The sequence below is a fragment of the Dermacentor albipictus genome, unplaced genomic scaffold (genome assembly GCF_038994185.2).
Source record: "Dermacentor albipictus isolate Rhodes 1998 colony unplaced genomic scaffold, USDA_Dalb.pri_finalv2 scaffold_29, whole genome shotgun sequence".
NCBI classification, from domain to species: Eukaryota; Metazoa; Arthropoda; class Arachnida; order Ixodida; family Ixodidae; genus Dermacentor; species Dermacentor albipictus.
In genome coordinates, this window is record NW_027225583.1 from 3,410,757 (window position 1) to 3,437,574 (window position 26,818).

Consider the following 26,818-nt stretch of genomic DNA (forward strand, 5'->3'; position numbering starts at 1 on the left):
GGTTTGGTTTGGTGCCTGTGATTATGGCTCAACCCACTACGAGGGATTCACCATAAAGAAGGGGCGGCAGTTGGGAAAATTGGAAGAAATAAGACTTAAACGAAATTTTGAACGTGAGGAAAGTAAATGGAGGGACCGATTTTTATTAGACATATCTTACGAAGCCGACAAACAGACACCAAGGCCATGGCATAGCGGAAATGACATGTACAGTCATTTTCAATGCAGGAAGCACACAACACTTAGCTGGGAGAAAGGCATCACAGCTGAAACTCGATTTAACGGAGTGATGACCGCGTTCGAATTATTTCGTTAAATCGGGAAGTTCGAAAAATCGAGTAAGGGATTTTCTAGTCCTTCGAAATATAAAATCGAAAGAATGCTTACTGCAATAATTGTACTGTGAAATGCTTGTTTGGTGCTTCCAGACGCGGCTATGACTGCTTTGGTTGCTATGCATATAACTTCCCGAGCCCAGCAGGTATAGGTAATAGATCTCGTATGCACGAGCCATGGGGTCCAATTGGTTAATAAATAAGGTACACCTACAACCAGGGCGAGTCATGCGGCTAATAGCATGACTATGTAAACCCGTAGAGTCGATGCTTATATGGTGTCGTGCGGTGCCAGGTGTCTTGTGTGTGGTCACCTCTCATATGTTCTACGTACCATAATTGTCTTTACTTGTATGATCTGTTACAATCATATTCCAGAATTTCGCGCTTTCGTTCAACATGAAAGCAGCAGTCATGGCGTGAGTAAAGTAACCGCCTTATTGAAATAAACCAACCCTTCGTAAAATTACAGAAAGCAGTAAGCGCGCTATTTTGCTCAAATCAGACAAAAAAGAACAAGCGCAAAGAAAACAAAGTATTTTTAACAAGAAATTGCCATACTTTTTCTCTTTCTTTCACAAATTTTTGACAGCACACAGAAGACATTTCGCAAGAAACAAGCAGCAAAATTATGCATAGGACCTAGCGCCTTATATGTACAAGATTTCATTTATTAGATGCGCTCTCTCATGCAAATCGCTCAACTCATGCTCGAGGACGCTGGCAGATTCACCACTCGTGATCACTTTCATTAATCCTCGCACGCATACCCGTGTGCTACACAGAAGCAGGTAAAATGTATGAGCTGGGCCTACTTCAAGTCACCAAGTTTCCCCCGAGCTCTCACTGTGCGAATTCCGCGTGGAATTCTCCGCCCCCGTGCCTACCTGATACACAAACTACGTTTAGGCGTCGCTTTCACGCGCAGGTACTAGCATATCACTGTACTGGCGGACTCCCCGGCCAATTCAGTGTGTGACGCTGTGGAGACTATAGGCTTATGGTGTGCCCTGTCCGTGCGCGCGAAAGACGGACACTGACAGCTACGTTGAGGCATTTAGACAGCAGACCACCATCGGAGGACCTCCTGCAAGGCACATGGCCGGAAAGTTGGCAGACGATAGAGGCAATGCTTGCTGCTTCACGTTTCTTAGGCGAGACGGGCCTAAACTCGCACATGTGATAAAAGCACATATGCGATGTGTTCTTTCATGTCGTTTCTCCCATCAGCAACCCCCATTGTGACCCTCTTCCGTTTTCTCTTCCCGTGCGCAGAGTAGCAGGCCAGATACTCCACTTTCCGGCCACCTTCAACCTACTGCAGGTTTCCTTAGCTGAAATGACGTTGATCGTACTGCGCTAGTTCTGCTTCGCTTCAACCGCCGATTCAACGCCCGTACGCGTATACCTGAGCTTAATTTATTTAGCGTTGTTTTTCCAAGTGCGAGTACATGTCCCAGTTTCCAGGATACTGTCCTTCTTAAACTTCCTTGAACATGTCCGATGGTCACGCTTAGAAGTTCGGGACTGGGTTTCCGGTGTCCAACCGACCTTTCCATTACGCCAACGGCCATCGTTGTCAGGCGAATATATCCTGCGCTTCACCCTCCCCGTAATGGGAAGACAAAACTTGGTTTATAGTATAGTGCCCTGGCATTCAGATTCACAACAGTGCGACAACGTGCAACTGAATACACTAACAATGCGCCACTGAGCACGCTGTAAACCGACTTACACCCTTCATGGTGCTTTTCTCTATAGCTCGCACTATTACACCCTCAACTGCATTCGGGTGTCAGCGATAGACCGACATACACCCTTAAGGATCTTTAAGGCTGTAAATTGATTTACAGTACCTACGTTAGCGACTGGCCATTTTTTTATTTCGTGAAGCTTGCCCCGCAGGTGGGTCGGAGTGATGGCCTCTGTCCATCTATTTCTGATTCCACAACAGGCAACAGTGTAGCTGAAGAAAACAACGTTGAGCACGTCACAGATTTGTCGTCGAGATGATGGTAATGCCTGTTGTGAAAGCCCACTTTAGTCGTAGAAATTGAAATCACAACTGCAGGGATCACGTGAAAAGTTTCTTGTTTATTCAAATATTTGCTATCGCAACACAACAGTGCCTCAGGTGGTGCCATCAAATCGAGTGCCAGGAAAGAATGCATAGAAAAGAAAAAGCAAAGAGCAAGCACTACTAAAGCAGCCGGCACTGAGTGCGACAAGTCAAAATAGGCGACAGGCCTCACATGACGTCATTTATTGAAGGCTTAAGAGGTGGAAATACAAGTACACGAGCAATCACACTCACGGTGTCACGCCTTGACATCGCTTTAGTTACAGTTGTAATATAAAACAATAACTGCACTTACAGCATACTGAGAGAAGCGAAATACACAGTACAGTTATACATTCCTACCAAACTTTGAGTTTCACAATGTGAAAAGATTGGTCTTTTATAATGCAGGAGAACAGATTAGAACACACGGCTAAATCGTATTCAGAAGAAATTGTGGTTGTGTCGAGTAAGAGGAGTGCTGCCTATGTCTCTGAAAATGAACCCCAATAATCATTAGCCTTTAAATAGGGACGATAAGCTAATTTTAGTAAGTTGTTTTTTACTGCCAAAACAGAATGCTTCTGTTTCAAAGAAATTGGTGAAACGGCTCTGAGGAACAGAAGTGATGTGGATGCCGTGTAACGTTTTTGTACAGTGAGCGTGACACAGCCAACCGCAGTAACTCGACAGTAAACCTAGAACTTTCTTAGATGGAAACAACCACAATATGTTCCGAGTGTTCCAACACGACCTAGCTAGTTAGACTTCAACATTGTAATAGTGCAACATGCGGGTCTAGACAAGGTGGACGACTGTGAAAGGCGCAGTTTGACATTCTTTGTGTGCTCGTGCCCGTGGCTTCGCTTCTGAAAGGACTGTTTGAGTTTAACAAAAATGAGAGATCTGAAATTATTTTTGCTGGCTACGCGACAGAGCAGTGGCCGACATCAGATTTTGCGGGATAACTTCCAATATGAACGTTAATGAACTCTTTAGCACTCATTACGTTTTCTAGTTAATGTCTGTGGAAGAACGTTCATGAACTCTTAAGCACTCATTACGTTTTCTAGTTAATGTCGTTGGAAGGCATGTTGTAACTGGTGAATCGAAATCCGACGCCATGCAAACCATAACTTTTCGTTATCGGAACTCTGTAATTGGCACGAGTTTTAATACTAGCAATCTGCAACATTTAAGTTGAGTATATTCCCGCACGCCAGATTGTTTCAGCAAGGAAAACTCTTACTCGCAACCACATTGCATTTTGTGACAAATTTAGAGTGCCTGCGTAATAAAACTTGTGCGATATGCACAAAGTTTCTATTGAAAACTAATAGCTTCAGTCACGGCATTTATTCCAAATTCTGCGAAGACAGCATGCCCCCTGCGGTTGTTGCAAAATCTTGTTAATGTTTATATTCGACATTTATTACCATGCGAGCTCACGCATCCACCATTGCCATGAAAAATTATTAGCAAACGTGACCTTAATACCCTCCTTTCAATAACCTCACGCAGCCGTCGAATAAAACATTAATAGGCACTTTAAGTTGTCAACAAAAAAAAAAGCAAATCTTTCACTTGAACTATTCACGTACAGACAAGCCTGCTTGACATAATACTGAAATACGCCCATGAATGTACAGCAGTACAATATAAAAGGCTCTCGCTCCATAAGTATTCCGGCACAGATGGTGAGATGAAAGTCAAATACAGCACACATCTCGACGAACTCGATCTTTAAATTGGATTTTGACAAGCAATGCAACGCTGTGAGGTCTCGGCAAGCGTGCATATGAAGACATTTTTACGAACAATGACATGAGAGTAAGTTTTGACTATAAACTTCTTTCTCTTGAAACGTTTGCGAGACGCACGAATGGTCTTTCTAAACAACCGTTGTCTCTATTTGCGTGAAAGCTGCTGCAGTATTATAGAAGAGTAAGAACCCAGTGACAGTTGGGAGAAGACTTTTCTGTGGCAATGCACCGAATAAATTTGCTTTAAATTAGGCATCAAATTTGCAGACTTCCCTCTAACAAAACAAACAAACACACAAACAAATGCACTTCTATAAACTGGCACGGATCAGTACGCGACGAACGAATGCTTAGTCACGTTGCTACCATTTCTCCACACTCCTATGCAAGCATTACTTTACAAATAAAGAAAACTGCGCTTTCTACAGATACCTTTTCGCAGAACGCACATAAACAATGTAGTTATTCAACGTAAATTGATGAAGGTATGACAATCAAGATGTCGTTACAGACGCAGTGGAAAATCTTGATGTCTCTTTCCGCTGCTCAATTCAAAACTTCTACATTTGGTACTTCGCTTTTACTTACACATTAATTCAGTGACTCAAGAATATAGACCTTCGCTGACAACAATTTATCTCGTTTCAATGCAACAAATTTTATTCAAACAGGCACAGTGGTTGCTAGACAAGATATCTTCTGCATTAACGTAAGTTGGAGATGGGAAATCAGTCGGATTGGAGTGCGCTAAAAGCTCTTTCAAAAGACACAAAAGATAGATTTGTCACCGTAATACCAGACGAAACTGTCACTGTCACACATAACATGGAAGCCTCCACTAGCTTAGGCTATTGGCCCAATAGTTTTGTGATGTACTATTTTCGTTGAAATCAACCAATCACAAAATTGCGTGGCCGCCTCTCTCGACATACCCATTCTGGCAGATCAGTGCACTCTCTGAGGAACAGGTTGCACAAAATGGCGAACGCGTCTTCTTTTTCCATCACACCTTGCGCATCCTCGGAGGTGATCAACTCCACGAATGCCGACGATGACAGCGCCAAGAACCTCAGCTTCGGCAGGAAGGCGGCAATGGTCGTTTTGAAGTCCACAGCACCCGCCTTGCAATATGATCGCGCCCATCGTAGCACCGCTTGAATTACAAAAATCTCTTGTGTATTTCTCACCTGCAGCAACAGAGGCACAGTTTAATAGAGTTACACAAAATCATACGCAAATACTTCGTTGTAATTTATGTTGCGCAAGATATTGGCTTAGGATTGCAAGTGGCTGCTAGGACTGTCCCTCAAGTTAGCTTTAAGCTTCGACCAAAAGTAGAACAGGCCAGTATAACTTGATTAAAAACGTGCCTGCAATCATCTGGCAATATTACTACAAAAATCTGCTAAATATTTTCAGTAGCTCATGATTGCGCTCTGCGTACCATAATCGAGTCCCAAAGCATATCACATCGCACCAGTTTCGGTGGAGACACCAGATAAACCAACGACGCCCCCGGAGAACGACGACCAACCAGTCAAACAGGCGCAATCAGTGGAGCTTTGCTTAAGTGGCCGAATTGTCAGTCTAGAAGCAGAGACGGCTTCCCACGGCGACAGCTCTCCATTTCTCAGTGTCCCACAGTAGCCTTAAATCGAGCCACAAACGTTCGCCAGAACAGCCGGGGGCGAGGTGGACGGATGACTCAGCTCTACCATCGAGCAGGCAAGTTCAACGGCTGGAACGCCACCGCCCAGCTGAATAACGGTGCCTTCTTCCTTGAGTTAACCGCGTCTTCGTGACATGAAAACCACAAAGACACTTTCCCGAAGTAGGAGAAGTTTGCAGACGAAATCAAGAAGTGCTGCGGGGATCCGGCGGTAGAAAATGGGCCGAAGAAACATTCATGTTGCGAGTTAAAGTTCCCGGCGCAACCTGCACAACTTACGTCGAAGCCCTTAAGCTTAACCTCAAATGGGTGAAGAAGGCAATGTTGGTTATCTTCTAGAAGGGATCGTCAATGACGGGTACCAGAGTCCCTGTAACGTAAAACTATTCAAATCTGTAGCATTGCCATTTGTTGGGCGTGTTGGTAAATTGAAAGAATATTTAGCGCCAGCAAACAAGGACGTAAGGGAGACATTGTGCGCATTGTGTTGTCGTCTCCCTTACGTCCTTGTTTGCTGGCGCTAAATATGCTATTCAAATCTGTTTTTACTGCCATTTATTGACGTCCCATTTGCGTAACCCACGACACAAGCTTGGGGCAGTGACCCGGAGCGTTACTTTCACCACCCAATTTCTCCTCGTATGTAGGTCATAATCAATCTACCCGAGAAAGTGGGTGCGATTTGGAAAACATGATTTTCGGGCGCTGAAAAGAAACACAAATGAAAAACACACACAGTATTAAAGCGCTCATACACAAAACCATGGCGCTGTTTCTATGCGTGTGTTTCCTCCATTGTGTGTGTCCCTTTTAGCGCCCTAAAATCATCCTTTTCCAACTCGTGTATGGGTCACTTTTGTTTGCTTTCAAAACGAATAGCATTGCCTACTGTTGCGGCTCGTGGTAGCGTTTAGGCCAGGAATCCACCCGGCACAGGGATGAGTACATCCGGTAGCAGGAATGAAGGAAAGTGGGTGCATTTTACATTGGCTCAAAATACGGAAGCCCACTCTATGTAGGAGCACATACAATGTCTGACTCGCATCAGGTCACGTCAGCGCCTTTCTCACTGCACCAAAAGTTTCCGCTTTTAAAACAGTCGTCTTCTACTACACTAGGGAATCTGATGACTGTATCTAGGACAATCATAATCGTTGAACCACTCGCAAAATCCCTCTCACTAAATCGCATCGTTTGACCGGACTCCGCCTGCTATGTTGCACCATCACCCCCGCATACGTCATAATCGCTTCGGAATCTGGAAAACCAACGTCGACGCGGTTCCCCATGGTAGCCTTCGTCAATGGCCGCTTTCATCAATTCATTCAGCTTCTCAGGGTCAGGTTCAAGAACAGGGGTGTTCGCGGTAGTTATGGCTTCTACTGAAGGCGCGGTTGTTGTCGCCTTGACGCGAACGCCTTTGTTTGTGCGCCACAGTCTATGTCGGGCCTCGTCTCCGTCTGGGCGCGCGCTGAAGGGCGGCCTCAAGGAAACCTCCAAGGAATTTGCCAGAGTTATCCAATAGCTTGAGCCATGGGCTTGAGCCAATAGGTATGCGCTCATGGTCGGAATGCAGTCGTGGTCGTTGCATCGTCGACATTACAGCTTCGTCATCCGACTTCGTGTCATGTCATCGTGGTCACGCCGTCATCTTCGTACAGTCCTCAAGCATTCTTTGTCATACCATCATCGCGAAGCCATCGCGGTCATTCCATCATCGTCACACCAGCTTCGCCATTCGGCTCTTGTACGCTGTCGTCGTCAAGCAGTCTTCAACATCCCATTCCTCATACCAGTCATGGCATCGTAGCCATTGCCTTGCCAGAGTTGTCGTCATGCATTTGCTGGCCTACTGTCGTCACGATTTCTCGTGGTTATTCCATCGTCTGAATTTCGTCCACTTCGTGCGATTCTCATCACGCCATCGTCGTCACACAAGGGTCGTCATACCACTGTCCTCACGTTGTCGTATCATAATGGTCATTTCAGAAACGTCATACCATGGTCGTAATGCCGTCGTTTGTCATACCACTTTCGTCATTCTATCGACGTCATTCCTATCTATCGTAATCATGATGGTCACTCACTCATAATAAGGCCGGCATTTTCATGTGATTGTCCTCGCTGCACGGTGTTGAAAGTTTCAGTAATGCGACCGTTGTACGGTCGTACTCGCGCTGTTGTCGTTATGCGATCATCGTCCCTGCAGAATCGCAATCTCATTGTCGTCATGCCACCGTGGTCATACTACTTTCGCCGTTCCATTGCAGTCATTCCATCATCGTCACTGCGTCACCGTCAATCATCGTCGTGCCATCGTGCCCATTGGCGATCTCGGCAAGCGAGTACCACAGCAACGTTGGCCGGTACTCGAGACTCTGTAGATCGCATGAAGCCGAAGGAATCGAAGACTCAGAATGATCCCTACAGACAAACGGGAGTAGGGATTCACTTTTCCGCTATATTGCTCAAATTATAATCGCATTACCGTCGAGTGCTTGTGAGGTGGGTTCTGCGGTAATTTTTCCTAAATGGGTCTCCGATTGGCGTAATGGCAGATACACTCGTGCATTCAGCTTTTATGACACCAGACAACACTTTCGAGTAGGTTTACTCTTTGTAACGCCCCTCAGACTTTTGATGTTTATGAAAATGATACTGCGCGGCCTGAAATGGAAATTGGTTTATGTGACTTTGACGACGTCATGCTTTTTTGTCACATATTTATAGAGGACAATCGTCTACTTGGTTTTGACATGCCTTGGAAAAGATGCCCTTACGCTCAACTCGGATAGCTGCCACGTTGGCCAATGAAAGGCCGACAAGGGTCACACATCACGGCTTCGGACTCCTTTGCAAGCGCGGTCGATGCCAGAAGATTCTAGTTCGGTCCACCTGCCCTTTCGTCATCACAGATGGCTTAAGTGATGTGACCTACGCGACTGCTCGTCTCCAATTTCGTGGCCACCGTTCCAAGACGCAGCTTGTTCGCATCGCCGGCCTCAAGCGCTGTCAACCCAGTGATTGGCCCAATGGCCTCACGTGGGCCTTTCCGCCGGCTTCGTTTGCTTACAGTCCCACTTCAGCGCCTTTTTTTTCTTGGGAGACGTCTACGGAGTGGCGAGGAGCGCATGATGGCGCCGACGTTCGTCCGTGTTGTTTTGATTTGCGAAAGCATTGAAGTATGTTTTGTGGCAATTGCGACGTCGCTTCACCGCATTCTTTATGATCATGATCTACTGCACCTCCGAATGCCAGAATAGTTTTAGCAAAGACAAGAAGCTATTCTCGATACCGTCCGGTAAGCGCGACGGGCAATGACATGGCTTCACTAAATCGGGAGGGAGAACTTCTGACACACACCCTCCACACGACAATGCGAGGTAAGTTGTGTGTCTCTCATGACATAGTATGTGTCGGGTTTGTGTAAAACGTTGCGCGCCATAGTGTAGTAGACATGGCACAGTTCTCTGAGCATGTCCTCATTTGTCTGCACGCTTTACAGCGATTCCTACGCGAAGTGTGGTTTGTTTGTATAAGCACTACGTGGTCGTGTTAGTGGCATTTGGGTGCGTGTAATCGTTTTGTACGATAACCGGCTTAACTTCGCGGGCACGCCTGGCTGTGTGCAATAACGGGATTACAAAACTTTTGAGATTCAGCACAGTCTATTCTGTCAAAATTTCAGGCTCGATCATCAAATCTCCTCTAAGGAAAGCAACTCTCCGCCTTTTGCGGTTACGTGCTGGCCTTCTTTAGATAGAACAGCTGTTCATCCTTGGCGGTTGCTCGGTGGATTTGCGGCACAAAGGAACCGATGGAAAGCGTGTGCGTTCTCTCGAAACCGAGTGACGCAGCGCGTTCGTCGCCGAGCGACAGCATCATGGCTCATTGAGACGTACGTGCTAATTGGTGTGATCTTTGAAGTGTGCAAAGGTTAAGATGTGGCGGGAGAGCACACGGAAAGAAAACGTGCGGTCGCCCACTCGTTCCCTGGCTGGTTTTGTCGTCGTTCGTGCTCGTTCGTTTAGTTCGCACGCTCGTTTAGTCGTTCGCTTGTTCATTCGTTCCACTATCAATTTCTACGGCCACTATGTCTCTGATAAGCCCTTGGTGTGACATGTGACTGGAAAAGCAAACCTGTAATGCATCTACGCTTAAAATAAACTATGAACTTGCAACCCGAATGCTGTTTCATATTAGTTTGACCTCTATTGAACATCATTTCACTTACCGCAATTTCAGCCGCGTCATAGCGCGGAAATTTTATGCGCGGTCATCACTATATAAAGTCATATCTCACAAATGTTACTTCGGAGCGGGCGCAGCAGAGGTCAATGCGAGAACCTTAGAGGAACTCGGTTCGCGACAAGTACGCCACTTAATGAACGGACGAGCTATTGCACGATGAAATGTTATTCGTTATAAGTCAATAACCTGAAAAAAATTTACTTAAGCCCGCAATGCTATTGTTTGATACTGAGTGAAGCGCTGTTATCGCGTTACCGCTTCGCGAAAAACGAAAAAAATGAACTGATTTTATTTTCTATTTACGCAGACTCCAGACTCGATGATCGGCGGCGGAATTTCTGTCGACGTTGAGGCACGAAAACCATAACACCACCAGCGCCCACCTCTGAGCCTTTGCGCCTGCTTAGAAGATTGGCAAGCACGCACGTTGGAGGCACTGTAGCTAGCAATACTCTTTCGAACCTTCACAGCAGCAATAGTTCGTGCCCTCTGTCAACCTTTGTACGTCATAGCTGATACGCGCCGCGAATTCACATGGTAAGGACGGCGCGAATTATGTAGGCTACTGAGAGCTTGCTGGAGGTCAGTATCTTGGCATCCGAACGTAAACGTGTTATTTACAACCATTCGCCGCAAGATGCACGCTTGACATATGCTGCGTACCGAATTGCAGCGCACGCGATACATTCGGATTCATGGCATAGCGTTAGCGTTCGTTCAGAAACTTTAAAAAATAGTTATCAAAACAGAAGAAAGAAAGGCTGCCGTGACTGAATTCCTATACCCGTCAAATAAAAATTCTACCCTGTACACGAAGCTACTCGGAGCTAGAAGGCCAACGCGAACGCTTCAAGGCGCGAATGCATGCACTGCCTTGCTATGCGTGAAAGAGAGGAGAAAGGAGGAGGAGCGAATACGGAGGAGGAGAGTGTTGCTGCTTCACGAAGTTTAACGGGCTTTAGGATCTCCCCGCGATGCCACCAATGCGCCTCCCCCTTCCTATTGGAGTAGCGCAGTCTGCTGAGTCCGCAAGCCTATGATTTTTTTTTGTGTGTGTTTTGCTCAATATCATTATCGGAGGAATGCAGTCCATACAACTCTAGTTTCATGCTGAGCAAATTCTTCGTATGAAATTCTTGTCATGCGATTAGCGGTTACCTTCTCCAGAACAAGATGCACGATCTCCGGACGGCTATTCAAGAACGTGTCGGAACTCAGCACACTCTCGCCTTTGTAATAGAGCACTGCTTCCGCCACTTTGTCCAGCGATCCATAGCCGCTCACAAAGGCACAGTCCAGCAAGGTACAAGCTTCTTCGCCGTCGACCCGCTCGCAAAGGTAGTCCAGGCACGCACTTGCCAGCTCTCCGAAGAGATATTTCTCCGCTGCAGCATGTGTGTGCAAGGCTTCAAAACAATTTTCGATCCTGGCCTGTCCCGCATACACGTACCTGCAAAACAAAAGCGAAGTGGCAAAATGGCTGTCTCAGATGAGCTTTTCAGGAAACATACAAGGGCAATACAATGTAGCTATGTAAGAGGACAGGCGAATGAAAGAGCCTGGTCCTTAATATGCATCGAAAAATTAAGACAACGCACGCTTACAATGTAACCCCTGCAAAGAGATAGCATGAGAAAGACGTTGAAGATAAACTGACGATGCAAACGAGTGTCGAACACACAGTACCATATTTCCTATGAAACGCAAATTCCAGAGAGCGACTAATACGTAAGCAGCACGGTCACCGGATTGAGAGCGGGTTGTACTTTAGAGAATAAAATTTATCTGAAACAGCTTAACTAAAAAAATAAGTGTATCCCGCCGAGATATGGAAATTGATGTAACCGCAGTATATAACTTACAATATGCTGAGATTTATATAGTAAAATTCTGATTCATGCACAACATAGAGTATGCTTTCTAACAAGCTGGAGTGAGCTTTAGATACTCAATGGTTCAGCAAGCGTTATAGCGAAACATTTTCCCTTTAGCGACCAGCGATAATTTTTAGTAACTTGGCAGAACCATTGGCGACATTTTAGCGACTTCGAAGTCAATAATAAAAAAAAATGGTAGGCGACTCTAGTCTAAGACTTAATAGAGAATTTTAGCACGTCCGGTTTTCTGGCAAGCGCGGTCGGTTTGCCGGTTTAGCGGGGGCGTAAACGTGAGCGGCCAGCTGGTGGTGCAAAGCTAAACCACACAAACACAAAGCCTATTGCTATATTCTGCTTAGCTGCTGGAGTAAACTTTCGACAGCGGCGTAATCGTGTTCACCATTACGCCGCTACCGAAAATTTGCATCAGCAGCGAAGCAGGATATAGTGGGTTACTGCAATTTTAGCTCTGTGTTTGTCTTGTTGAACTCTACTCCACCAGGCGGCTGCACCTGTTCGGTCGCTCACGTTGACGCCCCCGCAAATCCGGCAATCCGCCCAAACCGCCCCCGTTTGCCGGAACGGCGGACAGGCTGAAAGTCCCTAATGTCTCTTAGTGGAAATCACACTTCGGCGTTGGTGTTCTTTAGGTTAACTTTAGGCGAACAAAACGCACGAACTGGTCTCGGCGGCAACTGAATTTTCCAATAATTAGCCGGTTAAATATCATGCCACCTTCTTGCGTGTGACGTCATTACTTCCGCTTTCTACTTCCGGCTTTCAAAGAGTTTCGCCAATGGCGTGCTAACGTGGCGGATGTCTAAAGTCTACGGTTCCCTGTTTTGGTGTGCGGTAATCAGCGATTTCCAATTCTAGTTATTCCAGACACTTCAGTAACTCAACTTGTAACTATTCTTATGCTGAGACATTAAATCTATAGTGAAACCCATCAATTTTGTATTGCACTATTTTTTTTCTATTTCTTCCGATTTATTTTGAATTTCGACCCCGGTCGTCTCGTGATTGGATCGAACAAACTTTAACAAAGGCCCTGCAGGACGCACGTCAGCGCGCAGTGGGCGTCTCCCACGCAGATACCGACAGGGAGGACCTGGCCAAGCGGCCGCTGCGCGAGCCTGCTGGACGGCCCATTGCTGGTCTTGTAAGAGCGGGCTTCGTAGGGTCTTCTCCCACTTGTCCGATGTAGAGTCGGGCGGAGCGTTTCTACACTCCTAATTCTAATTATTTCAGACACATCAGTAACTCAACTTGTAACTAAGCTTATGCTCCCATATCATATCTGTAAGGAAATCTATAAATTCTGGACTGTACTATATTCTATTTTTTCCGATATATTTTAGATTTCGCTCCCGATCGGCTCACTGATTTTTTTTTCTTCACCAACCTCTTGCCCTTTCATGGCTTGTGGTGTGCTGTAATCTGTTTACACTGTTTTCTAAAGGTTCTTCATGTTTTTATAATTTGCTTTTGCTGTTTTAACGATTAACTAGAAGTATTTCTTTTTACCTTGTATAGGTTTTCAACGAGCATTGGTTTCTCTTTCTTTAGCCTCTACTATGCCAAATCGCGCTCCTGTACCTTATGATAGTTATTGTTTCACTTTTAACCACGCAGGCCTTAGCTGCCAAAGGGAAGCTCGCCAGTACTGCATGAATAACTAAATTCAGTGCTCAACCTCTTCAAAGCTTCGTGTTTGCTTTCTGTTGTGAGGAAACTGCGTTCTAATGTTGAAATATTGCTTGTGCTAAATAAACATATATATACATTTCTATCGGCAAAATAAAATTTTGAAAATTAAATTACGGGGTTTTACGTGCCAAGACCACTTTCTGATTATGAGGCACGCCGTAGTGGGAGAGTTCGGAAATTTGGACCACCTGGGGTTCTTATAGTGCACCTAAATCTAAGTACACGGTTGTTTTCGCATTTCTCCCCCATCGAAATACGGCCGCCGTGGCCGGGATTAGATCCCGCGACTTCATTCTTAGCAACCCAACACCATAGCCACTAAGGAACCACGGCATGTGGCCAAATAAATGAAACCAATCTTGAAATTACAGGGAAACCTCAATTTCACCATTGAGGTTCCTAGTATCATAATCCAAGTAACCCGAATCAATTCCTAGATCAAGACTTCAAACAGCATGGCAGACTTCTAGAGGTGGGGCAGTTTGCCAACTGGAACCGAGTAGACCCTGTGTGCTATATAAATGCTGGTGATGAGTGCGCTGGAAAACCAATGTGGCCGAGACTACGCGTGCAGTTGGTGAAGATGCCCGACCCCCAGTATCAGGGCTTCAAGCGGTTTTCTGTAGACTCGAGTGATCTTGGCCGGGACTCCAGGTGCAGCTTTCAGAAGTGGGGAGGAGGGGTAATGGCCTACCTTGCCCCCCCTTCAGTTCTGGGTTGGGGGAAGCAAGTGCCCCCCCCCCCTGTCCACCGCCTCTGTAGATCCGCTTATGACTGCTAACTTAACCCACAACCAGGGTGGAAGTGCCCTAGGAAGTTTTGCGGCAGCTCTGGCAGCAGCGAACTTGGCAGGATGGACCATGTTTGAAGCAAGAATTGTTTCTTTTGGAGCAATAAATCCGCGTTTTGAAGCAGCTCAGTAAAAGCCAATATGACTGAAATACAGGAATGTGAAACAGAGGTGTCCTTTATTCTGCTTTGAAGAACACTATTATGTTACGGCAAATTAGTTCTGCGGAAGACCGCAGGGCGAGAAACATTCACGACAGGGAAAAATTGTCATCCACCTGACTGTAGAACGAAGCTACAAAGGAAACCCATACAGGCTTCACACCAACCGCCATTAAATTACACACCGAGATTGTCAACTATATGTTTAACCAATCTTTAAATAATTAACCAATGCTGTATTTCCCGCAGTGTGCCATACAGTTCAGATGAATTTGATTTAAATGATATTTGGATGTTGATTCCATGATAGCAGACTAAATTTAGCGCTGCTCGGAACAGTACAGACCACTTGCACACGCAATTTATTACAACCTCAATTTAGATAGTTAAATTGAGCTATGTAACTTAACAATTATAACTAAATCTGGTTAAATTACGCTAGTTGACTTAAAAACTAAATCTTCATGTGGTCCTGACAACCTTACAAACATCTTTTTCTTTTTAACGTTATGCTGAAACTATTGCAAGGTTCGTTCGTATTATATTTCGTGCTTCGTTACTTGCTGGAAAATTAGCGGATGACTGGAAGATAGCCAGAGTTGTACCTGTATTCAATTAGGACGACTATTCATTGTTACAATATTACCGTCCAATATCACTGACATCCTCATGTTGTTGTAATCTAATTGAACATATTGTTGCCAAGTAGATAAACGAATTTCTAGATGAACATTCAATACTGTCTAATTTTCAACACGGAGTTGGAAAAGGCTATTCAACAGTTGCACAGCTTGTAACCGTAATTAATTCACTCGCCTCATGCCTTGGTAAAAATGGTGAAATTGCTGCTGTATTTCTTGATTTTAGCAAAGCCTTCGATACAGGTCCACATGACAAACTAATACTAAAGCTTACACATCTTGAGCTCCCAGAAATATTGATCGCATGGGTAACAATATATCTAGGAAATCGTCGTCAGTTCGTGGAAATTAATAAGCAACAGTCTGGCTGTATTCCGGTCAACTCGTGAGTTCATCAAGGAAGTGTCCTAGGACCATTGCTCTTTTTACTTTACATAAATGATATTACTTCTTGAATCCATTCCAGTGTGCAAATTAGCTTCTCTGCGGACGACTGCGTGCTTTTTAGAGAAATCACTTCAACAAATGACCAAACTGGTTTAAATACTTCTCTAGCTGTCATTATTGATTGGTGCAAAAAGTGGGGATTGCGGCTTAACGCTGAAAACACGGCCTGTCTTCGCTTCACTCGTCATAAAGCTCCACTAACATTTAGTTACACGTTAGGCTCATTGTCTATGCAGGAAGAAACAAACTATAAGTATTTGGGCGTCACAATTACTAACAATGTATCAGGGAATTTACACATATCTGCTCTTCGGCCTGGCATACATGATATTTTTTGCGACGTAAACTTAAAAATTCCCCACCTAACGGAAAACTGATTGCTTATCATTCATTCATTAGATTGAAACTTCAATATGCATGTGTTGTTGGGCACACGTTTACTAAACAAAATGTTAAATGTCTCGAAAGGGTACAGAAGAAAGCCGTGCAATTCATGTATTCAAAATTATCTCAATATGATTCTTCCTCAACAATAATGGGTGATAATGGCATCGAAATCCTTGAGCAGCGAAAGGAAAACTTATGAATTCGATTTCTTTCCATGGTTTTTAATTGAGATTTATCAATTCATCCAGCATCCCATCTGTCTAGTTCAACGTGTAGGCTTACTCGACACCATCATTCGAATTCACTAACACCTTATTTTGCACGGACGGGTGTATTCAAGTATTCTTTTTTTTTCCGAACTATAACAGACTGCATTAACTCGTTGTTGCCTGTTTCAATGGATTCATTCATTGTATTACTGTCGTGCCTTACCACCCTGGTTGATTGATTAATGCATTGTATTCTTGCTGTGTTTAATCACCCTGCTTGGACCTGAACTAGGTCTGCAGTATGAAATAAATAAAATAGAATAAAAAATATAACCCACACACTTTGATCTATGCTTGCATATCACCCATGACCTGCCCCTTATTTCAGAAAATATAAACAATGCGCCTCGTTTTCTTTACAAGGTACATCAGGAAAACCAAATACAAACTCCATATGACGCCTGAAAATAGGGAATAAAACGAGGGTTAATTTTTTTCGACGCTCTTTATCAAGCTAACAACGTGAAAGCTTCACCCTTACATTACATTTACTATGCTCAAAACTTCCACCAAATCTGAACACGGGGTCATGTAGACTTCTTTAAAGACTATGTGAAACAACGCGAAAAACGACTGTATGACACCTTGGAACACTTAAATAAGCAATTTTCTACGAAGACTGCAAATAACCTACACAAATTGAACATGCATCGTAAGTCAGGGACAGCATGTTACCTACTTCAGCGAAATATAAACGTGTCCCCTATATAGTTTACCGAGGACACCGGGAAAACGTACTACAGGCCTCGTATAACGCATGAAATTTTCGAGTATTACAATTATTTATTCCCAAAGTCCGAAGTAATCCTACGCGCTTCAATGTTTCAGTGCACGTCAACAATATATTGGCCCCCATTTTGTCCAAATGTGGAACGCCTGCGGTTTTTCGTCCTTACACGGCAGTGATCAAATTTTGCATAACGCTTGTCAACAGGCCAAAGAATTTTTTTATTTATCTCTCATATAAAGCACACTTAAAAATTTTCCCCCTTATCACGCTTAACACTTTGCTCACTTCCTCAATAAAAATTTTGGGTGATTACATTTTTTTTAGTATACCTTCAAAACAGATACAACGCTTTTTAGTGCTTCTTGTCGCTCTAACAACTTCCCTGTAAAAGGACGCACTGCGCCGTTTCACAACAATCACAAGTGGTAAAGGCTATGTAAAGGCCACGCTTGGTAAAGGCCACGCTAACACTTTGTGAACAATGCGCGCGTGTCTTATCGGGATCGAAGGCGTGGGACATTCCAAAAAGACATAGTAGGGTAATGCCTTTGACAACGGCAGATCAACATGGCCAAAAGTACTCACTTGAGAAGGCCGTAGAATCCATCAGGGTGGAGGTCCGTGATGATCACGGTGTCCTTTTCGGCAAGCTGACCGTAGAACATGGCTTCGAATACTACACTACTCAAGGCCAGTAGTTGCTTGTGAGCCTTGAAGGTCTTCGAGGTGTCAAATTTCTCCGGTTTCACGACGAACTCGACGTCAGCGTGATCTCCACTTTGCAGGAATTTCTCCAAGTTCAACTGCAAAATGACATCGGCTCTCAGAAACATCTCAACATAACTTATCGGAATTGGTTTCCACCCAAGTTTCTTTCACTGTAAAGTTTCTCTCTGCATAAACAAGATAGTCCACATCGCGTGTAAGGTATACGTGTTGCGGTTTATGGAATACCGGAGCAGGATATTAATGCACGGCTAGAGACGCTTGAGACGCTCTGCCGTGAATGCAGCGAAAGCTACTGTCATCGGATGTGTCGGAGGACACATCGGCGTTGCACGAATGTATGTTATGCGCGGCCGCGAACCGGTGAGCACCCAACGACCACAACACGATTACACGTACTTTGCCGTTCTCTAACAGAGAATGCTGGGACGTCCATTGCTTGCGTCACGTGGTACGTTTCTCCTCACACGTCCCCCTCCGAGTGTTCCGGCTCTCACTGCGCTGCAACCCGACTCCGCACTGCGCCGAGCTCACTTCCGCTCTCTCAATGGAATTCGCTATTGGTATGTACCAAAATTGGCATAGTATGACAGGAGTGTATGACGAACATAAACAATGTGTCGTGACCCGCATATCATGACACTTCTGTTCTCTCAAAGGAATTCGCCATTGGTATGTACCAAAATTGGCATAGTATGACAGGAGTGTATGACGAACATAAACAATGTGTCGTGACCCGAATATCATGACACTTCTGTCCATCAATGGAATTCGCCATTGTTATGTACCAAAATTGGCATAGTATGACAGGAGTGTATGACGAACATAAACAATGTGTCGTGACCCGCATATCATGACACTTCTGTTCTCTCAATGGAATTCGCCATTGGTATGTACCAAAATTGGCATAGTATGACAGGAGTGTATGACGAACATAAACAATGTGTCGTGACCCGAATATCATGACACTTCTGTCCATCAATGGAATTCGCCATTGTTATGTACCAAAATTGGCATAGTATGACAGGAGTGTATGACGAACATAAACAATGTGTCGTGACCCGCATATCATGACACTTCTGTTCTCTCAATGGAATTCGCCATTGGTATGTACCAAAATTGGCATAGTATGACAGGAGTGTATGACGAACATAAACAATGTGTCGTGACCCGAATATCATGACACTTCTGTTCTCTCAATGCAATTCGCCATTGGTATGTACCAAAATTGGCATAGTATGACAGGAGTGTGACGAACATAAACAATGTGTCGTGACCCGAATATCATGACACTTCTGTCCATCAATGGAATTCGCCATTGTTATGTACCAAAATTGGCACAGTATAACAGGAGTGTATGACGAACATGAACAATGTGTCGTGACCCGAATATCATGACACTTCTGTCCATCAATGGAATTCGCCATTGGTATGTACCAAAATTGGCATAGTATGACAGGAGTGTATGACGAACATAAACAATCTGTCGTGACCCGAATATCATGACACTTCTGTCCATCAATGGAATTCGCCATTGTTATGTACCAAAATTGGCACAGTATAACAGGAGTGTATGACGAACATGAACAATGTGTCGTGACCCGAATATCATGACACTTCTGTCCATCAATGGAATTCGCCATTGTTATGTACCAAAATTGGCATTGTATGACAGGAGTGTATGACGAACATAAACAATGTGTCGTGATCCGCATATCATGACACTTCTGTTCTCTCAATGGAATTCGCCATTGGTATGTACCAAAATTGGCATAGTATGACAGGAGTGTATGACGAACATAAACAATGTGTCGTGACCCGAATATCATGACACTTCTGTCTATCAATGGAATTCGCCATTGTTATGTACCAAAATTGGCATAGTATGACAGGAGTGTATGACGAACATAAACAATGTGTCGTGACCCGAATATCATGACACTTCTGTTCTCTCAATGGAATTCGCCATTGGTATGTACCAAAATTGGCATAGTATGACAGCAGTGTATGACGAACATAAACAATGTGTCCTGACCCGAATATCATGACACTTCTGTCCATCAATGGAATTCGCCATTGTTATGTACCAAAATTGGCATTGTATGACAGGAGTGTATGACGAACATAAACAATGTGTCGTGACCCGCATATCATGACACTTCTGTTCTCTCAACGGAATTCGCCATTGGTATGTACCAAAATTGGCATAGTATGACAGGAGTGTATGACGAACATAAACAATGTGTCGTGACCCGAATATCATGACACTTCTGTCCATCAATGGAATTCGCCATTGTTATGTACCAAAATTGGCATTGTATGACAGGAGTGTATGACGAACATAAACAATGTGTCGTGACCCGAATATCATGACACTTCTGTTCTCTCAATGGAATTCGCCATTGGTATGTACCAAAATTGGCATAGTATGACAGCAGTGTATGACGAACATAAACAATGTGTCGTGACCCGAATATCATGACACTTCTGTCCATCAATGGAATTCGCCATTGTTATGTACCAAAATTGGCATTGTATGACAGGAGTGTATGACGAACATAAACAATGTGTCGTGACCCGCATATCATGACACTTCTGTTCTCTCAACGGAATTCGCCATTGGTATGTACCAAAATTGGCATAGTATGACAGGAGTGTATGACGAACATAAACAATGTGTCGTGACCCGAATATCATGACACTTCTGTTCTCTCAATGGAATTCGCCATTGGTATGTACCAAAATTGGCATAGTATGACAGGAGTGTATGACGAACATAAACAATGTGTCGTGACCCGAATATCATGACACTTCTGTCCATCAATGGAATTCGCCATTGTTATGTACCAAAATTGGCATTGTATGACAGGAGTGTATGACGAACATAAACAATGTGTCGTGACCCGCATATCATGACACTTCTGTTCTCTCAACGGAATTCGCCATTGGTATGTACCAAAATTGGCATAGTATGACAGGATGTATGACGAACATAAGCAATGTGTCGTGACCCGAATATCATGACACTTCTGTTCTCTCAATGGAATTCGCCATTGGTATGTACCAAAATTGGCATAGTATGACAGGAGTGTATGACGAACATAAACAATCTGTCGTGACCCGAATATCATGACACTTCTGTCCATCAATGGAATTCGCCATTGTTATGTACCAAAATTGGCATAGTATGACAGGAGTGTATGACGAACATAAACAATGTGTCGTGACCCGCATATCATGACACTTCTGTTCTCTCAATGGAATTCGCCATTGGTATGTACCAAAATTGTCACAGTATGACAGGAGTGTATGACGAACATAAACAATCTGTCATGACCCGAATATCATGACACTTCTGTTCTCTCAATGGAATTCGCCATTGGTATGTACCAAAATTGGCATAGTATGACAGGAGTGTATGACGAACATAAACAACCTGTCGTGACCCGAATATCATGACACTTCTGCTCTCTCAATGGAATTCGCCATTGGTATGTACCAAAATTGGCATAGTATGACAGGAGTGTATGACGAACATAAACAATGTGTCGTGACCCGAATATCATGACACTTCTCCTCTCTCAATGGAATTCGCCATTTGTATGTACCAACATTGGCATAGTATGACAGGAGTGTATGACGAACTTAAACAATCTGTCGTGACCCGAATATCATGACACTTCTGTTCTCTCAATGGAATTCGCCATTGGTATGTACCAAAATTGGCATTGTATGACAGGAGTGTATGACGAACATAAACAACCTGTCGTGACCCGAATATCATGACACTTCTGTCCATCAATGGAATTCGCCATTGTTATGTACCAAAATTGGCATAGTATGACAGGAGTGTATGACGAACATAAACAATCTGTCGTGACCCGAATATCATGACACTTCTGTCCATCAATGGAATTCGCCATTGTTATGTACCAAAATTGGCATTGTATGACAGGAGTGTATGACGAACATAAACAATGTGTCGTGATCCGCATATCATGACACTTCTGTTCTCTCAATGGAATTCGCCATTGGTATGTACCAAAATTGGCATAGTATGACAGGAGTGTATGACGAACATAAACAATGTGTCGTGACCCGAATATCATGACACTTCTGTTCTCTCAATGGAATTCGCCATTGGTATGTACCAAAATTGGCATTGTATGACAGGAGTGTATGACGAACATAAACAATGTGTCGTGACCCGCATATCATGACACTTCTGTTCTCTCAACGGAATTCGCCATTGGTATGTACCAAAATTGGCATAGTATGACAGGATGTATGACGAACATAAGCAATGTGTCGTGACCCGAATATCATGACACTTCTGTTCTCTCAATGGAATTCGCCATTGGTATGTACCAAAATTGGTATAGTATGACAGGAGTGTATGACGAACATAAACAATCTGTCGTGACCCGAATATCATGACACTTCTGTCCATCAATGGAATTCGCCATTGTTATGTACCAAAATTGGCATAGTATGACAGGAGTGTATGACGAACATAAACAATGTGTCGTGACCCGAATATCATGACACTTCTGTCCATCAATGGAATTCGCCATTGTTATGTACCAAAATTGGCATTGTATGACAGGAGTGTATGACGAACATAAACAATCTGTCGTGACCCGAATATCATGACACTTCTGTCCATCAATGGAATTCGCCATTGTTATGTACCAAAATTGGCACAGTATAACAGGAGTGTATGACGAACATGAACAATGTGTCGTGACCCGAATATCATGACACTTCTGTCCATCAATGGAATTCGCCATTGTTATGTACCAAAATTGGCATTGTATGACAGGAGTGTATGACGAACATAAACAATGTGTCGTGATCCGCATATCATGACACTTCTGTTCTCTCAATGGAATTCGCCATTGGTATGTACCAAAATTGGCATAGTATGACAGGAGTGTATGACGAACATAAACAATGTGTCGTGACCCGAATATCATGACACTTCTGTCTATCAATGGAATTCGCCATTGTTATGTACCAAAATTGGCATAGTATGACAGGAGTGTATGACGAACATAAACAATGTGTCGTGACCCGAATATCATGACACTTCTGTTCTCTCAATGGAATTCGCCATTGGTATGTACCAAAATTGGCATAGTATGACAGCAGTGTATGACGAACATAAACAATGTGTCCTGACCCGAATATCATGACACTTCTGTCCATCAATGGAATTCGCCATTGTTATGTACCAAAATTGGCATTGTATGACAGGAGTGTATGACGAACATAAACAATGTGTCGTGACCCGCATATCATGACACTTCTGTTCTCTCAACGGAATTCGCCATTGGTATGTACCAAAATTGGCATAGTATGACAGGAGTGTATGACGAACATAAACAATGTGTCGTGACCCGAATATCATGACACTTCTGTCCATCAATGGAATTCGCCATTGTTATGTACCAAAATTGGCATAGTATGACAGGAGTGTATGACGAACATAAACAATGTGTCGTGACCCGCATATCATGACACTTCTGTTCTCTCAATGGAATTCGCCATTGGTATGTACCAAAATTGTCACAGTATGACAGGAGTGTATGACGAACATAAACAATCTGTCATGACCCGAATATCATGACACTTCTGTTCTCTCAATGGAATTCGCCATTGGTATGTACCAAAATTGGCATAGTATGACAGGAGTGTATGACGAACATAAACAACCTGTCGTGACCCGAATATCATGACACTTCTGCTCTCTCAATGGAATTCGCCATTGGTATGTACCAAAATTGGCATAGTATGACAGGAGTGTATGACGAACATAAACAATGTGTCGTGACCCGAATATCATGACACTTCTCCTCTCTCAATGGAATTCGCCATTTGTATGTACCAACATTGGCATAGTATGACAGGAGTGTATGACGAACTTAAACAATCTGTCGTGACCCGAATATCATGACACTTCTGTTCTCTCAATGGAATTCGCCATTGGTATGTACCAAAATTGGCATTGTATGACAGGAGTGTATGACGAACATAAACAACCTGTCGTGACCCGAATATCATGACACTTCTGTCCATCAATGGAATTCGCCATTGTTATGTACCAAAATTGGCATAGTATGACAGGAGTGTATGACGAACATAAACAATCTGTCGTGACCCGAATATCATGACACTTCTGTCCATCAATGGAATTCGCCATTGTTATGTACCAAAATTGGCATTGTATGACAGGAGTGTATGACGAACATAAACAATGTGTCGTGATCCGCATATCATGACACTTCTGTTCTCTCAATGGAATTCGCCATTGGTATGTACCAAAATTGGCATAGTATGACAGGAGTGTATGACGAACATAAACAATGTGTCGTGACCCGAATATCATGACACTTCTGTTCTCTCAATGGAATTCGCCATTGGTATGTACCAAAATTGGCATTGTATGACAGGAGTGTATGACGAACATAAACAATGTGTCGTGACCCGCATATCATGACACTTCTGTTCTCTCAATGGAATTCGCCATTGGTATGTACCAAAATTGGCATAGTATGACAGGAGTGTATGACGAACATAAACAATGTGTCGTGACCCGAATATCATGACACTTCTGTTCTCTCAATGGAATTCGCCATTGGTATGTACCAAAATTGGCATAGTATGACAGGAGTGTATGACGAACATAAACAATGTGTCGTGACCCGAATATCATGACACTTCTGTCCATCAATGGAATTCGCCATTGTTATGTACCAAAATTGGCATTGTATGACAGGAGTGTATGACGAACATAAACAATGTGTCGTGACCCGCATATCATGACACTTCTGTTCTCTCAATGGAATTCGCCATTGGTATGTACCAAAATTGGCATAGTATGACAGGATGTATGACGAACATAAGCAATGTGTCGTGACCCGAATATCATGACACTTCTGTTCTCTCAATGGAATTCGCCATTGGTATGTACCAAAATTGGCATAGTATGACAGGAGTGTATGACGAACATAAACAATCTGTCGTGACCCGAATATCATGACACTTCTGTCCATCAATGGAATTCGCCATTGTTATGTACCAAAATTGGCATAGTATGACAGGAGTGTATGACGAACATAAACAATCTGTCATGACCCGAATATCATGACACTTCTGTTCTCTCAATGGAATTCGCCATTGGTATGTACCAAAATTGGCATAGTATGACAGGAGTGTATGACGAACATAAACAATCTGTCATGACCCGAATATCATGACACTTCTGTTCTCTCAATGGAATTCGCCATTGGTATGTACCAAAATTGGCATAGTATGACAGGAGTGTATGACGAACATAAACAACCTGTCGTGACCCGAATATCATGACACTTCTGCTCTCTCAATGGAATTCGCCATTGGTATGTACCAAAATTGGCATAGTATGACAGGAGTGTATGACGATCATAAACAATCTGTCGTGACCCGAATATCATGACACTTCTCCTCTCTCAATGGAATTCGCCATTTGTATGTACCAACATTGGCATAGTATGACAGGAGTGTATGACGAACTTAAACAATCTGTCGTGACCCGAATATCATGACACTTCTGTTCTCTCAATGGAATTCGCCATTGGTATGTACCAAAATTGGCATTGTATGACAGGAGTGTATGACGAACATAAACAATGTGTCGTGACCCGCATATCATGACACTTCTGTTCTCTCAACGGAATTCGCCATTGGTATGTACCAAAATTGGCATAGTATGACAGGATGTATGACGAACATAAGCAATGTGTCGTGACCCGAATATCATGACACTTCTGTCCATCAATGGAATTCGCCATTGTTATGTACCAAAATTGGCATAGTATGACAGGAGTGTATGACGAACATAAACAATGTGTCGTGACCCGAATATCATGACACTTCTGTTCTCTCAATGGAATTCGCCATTGTTATGTACCAAAATTGGCATTGTATGACAGGAGTGTATGACGAACATAAACAATGTGTCGTGACCCGCATATCATGACACTTCTGTTCTCTCAACGGAATTCGCCATTGGTATGTACCAAAATTGGCATAGTATGACAGGAGTGTATGACGAACATAAACAATGTGTCGTGACCCGAATATCATGACACTTCTGTTCTCTCAATGGAATTCGCCATTGGTATGTACCAAAATTGGCATAGTATGACAGGAGTGTATGACGAACTTAAACAATCTGTCGTGACCCGAATATCATGACACTTCTGTTCTCTCAATGGAATTCGCCATTGGTATGTACCAAAATTGGCATTGTATGACAGGAGTGTATGACGAACATAAACAATGTGTCGTGACCCGAATATCATGACACTTCTGTTCTCTCAATGGAATTCGCCATTTGTATGTACCAACATTGGCATAGTATGACAGGAGTGTATGACGAACTTAAACAATCTGTCGTGACCCGCATATCATGACACTTCTGTTCTCTCAACGGAATTCGCCATTGGTATGTACCAAAATTGGCATAGTATGACAGGAGTGTATGACGAACATAAACAATGTGTCGTGACCCGAATATCATGACACTTCTGTTCTCTCAATGGAATTCGCCATTGGTATGTACCAAAATTGGCATAGTATGACAGGAGTGTATGACGAACATAAACAATGTGTCGTGACCCGAATATCATGACACTTCTGTTCTCTCAATGGAATTCGCCATTGGTATGTACCAAAATTGGCATAGTATGACAGGAGTGTATGACGAACTTAAACAATCTGTCGTGACCCGAATATCATGACACTTCTGTTCTCTCAATGGAATTCGCCATTGGTATGTACCAAAATTGGCATAGTATGACAGGAGTGTATGACGAACTTAAACAATGTGTCGTGACCCGAATATCATGACACTTCTGTTCTCTCAATGGAATTCGCCATTGGTATGTACCAAAATTGGCATAGTATGACAGGAGTGTATGACGAACATAAACAATCTGTCGTGACCCGAATATCATGACA

At 43.5% G+C, this 26,818-nt stretch overlaps 1 protein-coding gene across 1 annotated transcript in view; it reads right to left on the reverse strand.

Annotated features, from left to right (window-relative positions):
• Positions 1-2,409: 2,409 nt before the first annotated feature.
• The window catches only part of LOC139052709 (BTB/POZ domain-containing protein 6-like), a 39,672-nt gene continuing 15,263 nt past the window's right edge, over positions 2,410-26,818 (reverse strand). Inside the window, exons 3-5 of the mRNA XM_070529760.1 lie at positions 17,675-17,892; positions 11,236-11,527; positions 2,410-5,344 (exon numbers count right to left, since the gene is read on the reverse strand). Coding sequence (XP_070385861.1) covers positions 5,048-5,344; positions 11,236-11,527; positions 17,675-17,892 — 807 coding nt within the window. The 3' untranslated portion in view covers positions 2,410-5,047. The remainder of the gene's footprint in view (positions 5,345-11,235; positions 11,528-17,674; positions 17,893-26,818) is intronic.